The 8656-nt window shown below is 35.1% G+C and overlaps 1 protein-coding gene across 1 annotated transcript in view; it reads right to left on the bottom strand.

The window, feature by feature from the left end:
- Positions 1 to 3462: 3462 nt before the first annotated feature.
- LOC107726514 (cystathionine gamma-lyase-like) overlaps positions 3463 to 8656 on the bottom strand; it is a 7678-nt gene continuing 2484 nt past the window's right edge. The window contains exons 7-11 of the mRNA XM_016536125.1: positions 8071 to 8223; positions 7503 to 7624; positions 7370 to 7422; positions 6646 to 6784; positions 3463 to 3915 (exon numbers count right to left, since the gene is read on the bottom strand). Of these exons, the coding sequence (XP_016391611.1) occupies positions 3901 to 3915; positions 6646 to 6784; positions 7370 to 7422; positions 7503 to 7624; positions 8071 to 8223 (482 nt within the window). The 3' untranslated portion in view covers positions 3463 to 3900. The remainder of the gene's footprint in view (positions 3916 to 6645; positions 6785 to 7369; positions 7423 to 7502; positions 7625 to 8070; positions 8224 to 8656) is intronic.

Here is an 8656-nt window from a genome sequence, read left to right on the forward strand (position 1 = left end):
CCCTCACAAAGAAAAACAAAGTAATTTAACATTGTGTTCCACTGAGTAACCAGTAATCTTCATTCTAATGTGCGTCAGAGCAAAACACTGTAGAAGTGTACACTGTAGATGAACCTTCAGTCTGTGATTCAAAAGATACTTCTGTGTCCTGTGTGATGCATTGTTGAACAGCACAACATGTTCCTTCGAGAATGAGGAATTACAGAGCCGAATCTGGAGTGCTATTGTATTATTTTATTAATAAATAACAGATATTATTGAGGGAATAAAAGGAAAAGTTAGCATATAAGCAGAGATGAAGGTTACACTTCCTGTCTCTCCATTGCAAGGATAAAGCAGGACTGCCATGGATACTCTGTAAGGTTTCATAAGACATCAGCTTTAATTTATTTGAAATTACGCAGTTTATGCCTCCCTCATATTTCGAAGTACACAAAGAAGTGTCAGAGGAAACGATTTGCAAAGATAACATCACAAGAGCCAAAACAGTTTCCTTATGTTTCTCAGAGATGGAAACATGACATGAATCTATTAGGTGCAGTGGCACCAGCACAAATGAAAGAAAAACTGATGATGAGAGGTGCCGTGTACATAACAGGACCTTATTGATTGAGAAGCTCTGAGCTGTTTTTGTCTATTGGAAATTTAGTTTAGCATGATTTGGCAGACATGCTCTTGAACACTATTATGATTGGAGTGCTTAAAGTTTAATAAAAGGAAGAAAGATTAGCATTGACGCTGACAAGGACAAAATGAGCTGATATTTAGTAACCTTTTTCCAAAAATGTACGCAAAGGCCCTTGTTTGGATGGTTACGTTTATGTTACCAGTGGCTTTGGGCGAAGTCCAAGATATAAAAAAAATAGCATCTTTAAGAAGTGATCAGAATGAACCAAGCTTATTCATAGCTACACTGTGTTTATCTGTGCGCCGTAATGGATCATAAAGAGAAGGTTAAGGGAAAGAGAAAAATTACTCATACAGTGCGTTTAAATAAGCAGATGAACTGCTTAACAGTGAAACTACATGGGATTAAGCCTGCTACAAAAAACATTCACAAATCATACCTTTTTCCATACATGACCATAATTAAAATCATTGACCATTTAGACATTTTGAAAATGTCTCATCTCTAAATCCAACTGCTTTCTTAAACCAAATGGATGGCTCAAAGTTTAACAAAGTAATTTCCCACTCGATCTATCTGAATGACCCTACAGGGCCAGAGCTGCATATGAACTGGCACATCTTCACAAAGACACTCTGAGGAACGAAATGTGTCATCATCCAGTAATTACACATATAAAATTTCCAATATGACACATAATACCAGCCATAGTCACTTTTTTTTCTTTTTGTACCTGTAGGCCTACCTACTAATGGAAAGAAACTGTTATTATCGATTTAAGTGAAAATAAACTTTATAAATCAAAGAAGGTATGAAAGCACAATAAATCTCCGGGGATGAAATGGCTATTTAGAATCACAACAGTTATGATATACGTATAGTTAAAGCCTTCATTTTTTCAATTTCTCAAAGGTAAGCTTTTAAGCAGACTTTTCTCGCAATGTAATGGAAGTAGCAACAGTTCTTTTCTTTGAAATTGTGACACTTAAACAGAGCACAGAAAAAAAAATCTAGACTTGATTCTATCCATTGATTGGATGGAGGCGGATATGAATGTGTTAAGTATTACGAATCAAGTGTATGTAAACTTTCTAACTTCATGTGTGTAAAATCAGTTATTATATGTCAACTTCTGTTTAAGGCAACACTAAAAACAAAATATCATTTTTTAAATCCTTATGACAAACGTATGACTACAACTGACCGTTGCTAGCATAGTGGCTAACATTGGCAGCTAACATTGGTCTGTAATTATTTTAGACCAAATTATGCTGTTGTCCACTTCAGTCTTTAGTTCACTTACTAGTAATAGTTCTGAAATTAGATATATTCAAGAAACTGTAAGCTGGAAAGGAAATAGGTGTGCTAAATTTATCATCTCTAGTCAGGAGAAGCATTAGAAGGATTTGATGCTGCCAGCAACCTTACTGTGAAACTGCTGCATAGTAAAAAAATAAATAAAAAATCAGTTGTGCAACCAATAACTGACTAAAATATTTAGATAAATGAACCATCTTTCTAAACAGCATTTTATATGAATAGAAAACTAATCCTAAAATCATGGCATTGTTAATAATCGCCCATCATCTTTGCGACAGGCTTGTGGGCACGAATCAAGCAATATCTTTTCTTTTAGATATGTGAAAATGGGAAAACACAGCATGAAAGGACCCTGGCAAGATCAAACATGTATTTTGATGGAGGAAAATAACATTGGGTCACATAAGAGGTGCAACTTCAGCTTTGCTCATGTTCCATTTCAGTCTATTACTAGCCTGTAATACGTGCACATTCTGCTCCCAAACTGTATGAACATGAACAAGGTTTCAACCCAGTATATACTTATAAACATTGCCAAACTAACTTTACATCCCTGACATTTTGCATACAGTATGTCTGGCTTAAATGAAAATGTCAGTGGCTTCTATACTGGAGATATATGGACAGTAACATGTAGAGTTAATGGTTCCAGGCATCAGTGGCGGCTCGTGGGTTTTAAAATAGAGGAGGCACACTAATTGTATTGGTCTGGGCAGGCATACCTGGGTTAATGGTGTTGTGCTTCCTGTGTGTACAGTTTGCTAAATGGACATCCTTTGAGTTAGCAAATAATGTTGGTTGCTAACGAAAGTGCTTTTCATTTGATACAGAATATGCCTTGTGGGAAGATGATGGAAAATAGGCACTGAAATATAGTGACAAACAAAAAGTAATTGATATGCTTGACAAGCTTGAATTGACTTCCACTGAAATGTCATTTATCAGTAAAACTCTGCATATAAAAAAGGCAAAATGGGCTGTCAGGAATTGAGAAATATTTGACATCCTGATTAAACTTTTTTAAACAAAATTTTCTTCATTATTTAGTTTCTTGCAGCATATCCTAAATCTCTTACATTGCTCAGGAAATTAAAAGACAAAAAATCAGCCTCGTCAGGACTAGAGAAGTAATTATCATGTCATAGAAATCAATTCAAGCCTGATAAATGTTGTGGAGAAATAATTACTTCTCAGTTCAAGCTGCCCTTGTAGCATTATTGATGGTGTTGTTAGATCAGCTCATTAGATATGTCTTTTACTATTCATCTTCCAATTACATGTGTGGTGCTTGTTGACTTCAAAGTGACTGGTTATGGTGTACCACCATCAGAGACGTTCAGGAAGAAGACAAAACAGAGGCAGAGATTACAAATGGCTTTTAATGAGTCTGGTAGCGCAGACAAAGATCAGATGTGATCCCTTTAGAACTGAAAATGCTCAAGCCTCTAACCAATATCTAGTATTTCAAATACAAACTGATCAATGAAGAGTGATTTAGAACACTATGAGGTGACTAAGCATGTTCTTTGATGCAGAAAATAAAGACTGTGTAAACTGTCTTTTGTGCTGCTTGTCCTTCTTGCTGAATTATCTTGAATCACAGTGCTTACAAAAAAAAATTTTTTTTTTAATCTTCATTTGCATATCATCAGATTTCCCTTGCAGTCCTGGCTTTTTCCTGTATTAAACATTTTAATAGTGGAGCCTGTTTAGAACCCAACTACCTCATCAAACTATAATTACAAAAAGTAGAAACACAAAAGCAGCAAATCTCCTGTATTTCGAATATGGCTAATGAGTTTCTTAAGGATATTTGTTCCCTGACAAATGCAATTCCATTTTTTTCAAGCATAACTGTCATATACTAGGTAAATTAAAAATGTGCCACAAAAGAGTGTCCTTGTCTTGTCCAGATGTGGCACCACTGTTCTTGATCGAGCTTGATCAGCCTCTTACTTTTTTGGATGCTGTTTAAAAAAAAAACAGGTTGTACAGCATTAGATTAATCAAAAATTGAACAGAAAAAAAACTTATTGGTTTTAATATAACAAATGAATATTTGGTTGAATAAGATTTATATAGGTATGCAATATAAATATGAAAAACACTATACACACACACTAATGGTTAAAAATTTGGGGTCAGTAAGTTTTTTTGTTGGTTTTTTTTTTAAGTTGTCTCACCAAGGATGCATTTACTTGACCAAAAATACAGTAAATTAATAATAGTGATATTTCATTCCATTAAAATCAACCATTTAAAATATATATATTTTTCTACTTTAATGATTTTTTTGTGTGATGGCAAAAAAAATTCGGCAAAAAAAATTCAGCAGCCATTACTCCAGTTTTTAGAGTCACGAGATCCTTCAGATCATTCTAATATGCTGATTTTGTGCTTAAGAAACATTTATTATAATCAATGCTGAAAACAGTTATGCAGCTTAATATTTTTGTGGAAACCATGATGCATATTTTTCAGGATTCTTTGAAATAGAAAGTTCAAAAATATTATGTAACAACGTAAAAGTCCTTTATATCATTTTTAATCAATTTAATGCAGCCAAAAATATCAATTTATTTATAAACATAAGCATTTTACATAAAACACAAATGTTTCCATACAATAGTGTTTCCAAACTTCTGAAGATACAGACGATAGACAGAACAATAGATAAAACAAACAATAGAGCAAAAGATAGATCAAACAAATGAAGAACAGATTGAATGAACAAGTAATAGATAGAATGAAAGATAGAACGACAGGTAGATAGAATGACAGATCAAAGAAACGAAAGACAGATAGAACAAACAAATGACAGATAGAACAAACAATAGAAAAAAGATAGAACGAATGACAGAACAAACTAACAATAGATTGAATTAACGAATCTCAGATCGAATGAACAATAGATAGATTGAATAATAGAACAAAAGATAGACAGAATAAACGATAGATGGAATGACAGAATGAACAATAGAACAATGAATGAACGATAGAATAAGCGATAGAACAAACAATTAACAAACGATAGATAGATCAAACAATAGACAGAAAACAACAGACAAAATTAACAATAGACAAAACGAACAACAGACAGAATGAACGACAGCCAGAAAGACTGATAGATAGAACAAACATTAGACAGAATGAACGATAAAGCAACAGACAGATTCCCATTAACACAAGGTGTGTTATTTATTTTTTGAGCATACACAAATGATACTTGATGAATCAAAAATAATGATTGAGAAATCAAGAGGAAAAACTTGAAAACATCTCTTCAAATTGAACCAAACGATCTTCCATGTCACAGATATATATATATATATATATACACACATACTGTATATCATATCATATCATTTTTACCACCATAAGGTTTGTCCTCAGTTCACTAGCTAGCGCCCCACAGTCTCTGCCAACTGGCCGAAACAGCACCGAGCCACAGAGGCAGTAATTTGAGGCTCACCACAGAGAGTGGTTCAATAAATGCTGTTAAAATTAGCATATTCAGCCATTTATTTTTTAAATGACAGCTCTTAACCTCACAAAAGTGCAGATAATTAACCTACAGTTTTCAGAAAGAATGGAGGAGACTGAAGATCTATAACTCTCAAAGGAAAACTGCGTGCCAGGACCTAATGGAATTTACCCCCTCAGAACATATGTCATTAAATTAAAACACACCGCAAATCACAAAAGCTCTTATTGTAATGATCTCAGAGGGGTATTGGATATCAATTGGATACAAGTCATGATTTCATTTCCATTCTCTTCAGATGAGCAGCAAAGCATGACATATAATATAATATAAAGGGACATATAATATAAAGGGATCAGATATGGAACTAGGGCTGGCATTGAATTGCTGACAGAGGAAAAGGGCTCTCACCTCTGAGACACGATCACTAGACCTTCACAATAATGGGGTGCATGGTGTACCGATGTACAAATCTTATCAAACTACACTGCCGCACCTTTGCTTTCTAATAAGCATCTGCTCACACGTCTGCACCGCAGCAATACCACGCTCAAAGACTCCAATAGAGCGAACAGGCTTCCCGAGAGACCGCACAGCCCACAAACCCCTAGCTTCCTCCTCACAAACACGTTTCTATGGGAATAATTCTCAGACTCTGGCCTGAGCTGATTTGTCTTTATTTCCTAGAACCTTATTTTGCAGTGCACTTTAGAGAGAGGGGAAATGGCCTGCGCTCTCAGAGATGGCTCGCTGAACTTTATGGCCGAAATGATCTCGGTGTTGTCACAAGCTTAAAAAAAAGCCATATTTCAGAGAATAAAATAAATTTACACAAGGATGCACCATTAAATGCATGAAAGCACCGTTGGTCCTAAAATGAGGCTCTACAAATAGAAATGCACATGATTACGTATAATGTCTTTAGCATGGAGATAATAACATCAGTGTCATGTACACATAATGCACTGGCCATCTGTAGATCTACTTGGGGCTGGTGACACAATATTGTTATATTTACAAACTTCATTCATATTTGTTATGATTCTTTAATGCATAGAACGTTCAAAAGAACAGTATTTATTAGAAATAAAAACCTTTGTAATATTTGAGCAAATGAATGCTTCCTTGCTGAATAAAAGTAAAAATGTCACTGAATGTATGTGTGTGTATTTATTCATTTATTTTCAGGTAAGATGTTTTCTGGAATACTCACTGCAGCAGCGAGGGCTTGGTCTAGGTCTGCAATAATATCTTCCTCATCCTCCAGACCCACAGACAAACGAACGAGCATATCACTGATGCCCAACTCTTTCCTCTCATCCTCAGACACTGAAGCATGAGTCATACTTGCTCTGGAAACGAAAAAAAACGCACCGTGAGAAATGGAGGTGGATGAAATGTTCCCTCAAAAAAGGGTTTTGATTGATTTTGATTTGATTTTCAAGGATAAATCATGGTACCACTGGACAATGTATGATATCAAGAATACTTAGGGAGAGATTCAGATGTTATCACTGCCATTTTAGTGAATTACTCGTGAACCATAAATCTGTCACAATGTTTCAAAAGCCATCTGGTGATTAACCTTAACTTCGTTTTTATAGTGAAGGCTGTCTACTATAGCCTAAAGAAATTTTCCTTTATTAGTTCCTGCTAAATAATGTTCTACAATGAGGCAAACTGTTCAGACAACAAAAGTGTTGTTTCTGCAATTTTTTTTACAACAACATTAAAGCTCTCACGCCCCCTTGTGGCAATCCAAAATAAGCCTCTCAGACTTTTTAAGATTTTTAGGGCTCACACATACACGCACACTTATTACAACCACAAATTAAAAAGTGAAAATGAATTTTTTTTTTTCTGTATGCTCTGGATTTAAATCAGATTTTCCCTCAGAACAGTCAGTGGATTTGAATAGTAGTGTGCTCAGTACTTACGGGTGCTCTGCTAGACTCTCATAACCACCAAGACTTTCAGCAAGTGCAAACAACTGAAACGCAAAACACAATATAGTTTCTTCAAAAATGTAAGATGTAAAAGACTTTCAAACAACATGAAGCTTCAAAACACCTTTAGATTGCTGAGAAAAGTTGAGGCGTGCTCCAGTTTTCCTTTGATGTAGAAAGTGATCATCCCAGGACAGCCTGTGCACTGTCTCTTTGTCAGCTCATGCTGAGGGTGGGATGGAAGACCTGAAGGAAAAGGGGTGATCATGAGTCAATCAAGTCTGACTGGAATATTTAATTAATTTTGAACAACACAGTTCAAGGCTGCCCATAGGTGGTATTATACAAATGAAGCACCTACAGTCCTAAACAAAAGTTTGGGATAAGTAAGAATTTTTCTTTTAAATAGATTTTTTTTTTTTTATTTAACTTTTATTCAGCAAGGACACTTTAGCCTAATCAAAAGTGACAGTAAATAATTTTACATTGTCAGAAAAAATGCATTTCTAAAACTTTAAAGAAATATTACCAACCCTAAACTTGTTCGGTACTATATATAAATTCACAAAATCACACCAATACAGTATTATTATCGAATTTGTATATTCAGATGGGTTATTTGAGAATTTACCTAAATGTCAAAATCACCCAACATACACTTCTATATGAAGTGACAATAATATCATAGACACCTGGGAAGATGACTCTGTCCACTCTTGGATCGGCCTCCAGAAACTGTGCCGCGGCCATTGCGTTCTTAAAGTGCTGCTTCATTCTCAGGTGGAGAGTCTTCAGACCCCGATTGCACATATAACAGTCAAATGGAGAAGGCACAGCCCCAAGACCTGAAGTAAATGGGGAGGAAGAGAGATTAAATCAAACATTACAAGTTCTACTTCTGCTATGCAGTTGACTCATTTTTATTGTTACAGTCAAGGATAAATCTGCAATGTGTTGCAATAAGAATCTAACAGAAAGCACAAGGTTTAATCATCACATCAGGACTGCAACAATGTGACAGGTGGGAGGTATGGGATGAAGTTGATAAAATTATAACTTGCACAAATTACACGAACAGCGATTACACCATTTCAATAAAGATCACATTAAAGGGGTCATATGATGTTGCTAAAAAGAACATTATTTTGTGTATTTAGTGTAATGGAATGTGTTTATGCGGTTTAAAGTTAAAAAAACACATTATTTTCCACATACTGTACATTATTGTTTCTCCTCTATGCCCCGCCTTTTTGAAACGCGTCGATTTTTACAAAGCTC

This window comes from Sinocyclocheilus rhinocerous, unplaced genomic scaffold, assembly GCF_001515625.1.
Source record: "Sinocyclocheilus rhinocerous isolate Xijiao unplaced genomic scaffold, SAMN03320098_v1.1 scaffold2833, whole genome shotgun sequence".
Classification (NCBI taxonomy): Eukaryota; Metazoa; Chordata; class Actinopteri; order Cypriniformes; family Cyprinidae; genus Sinocyclocheilus; species Sinocyclocheilus rhinocerous.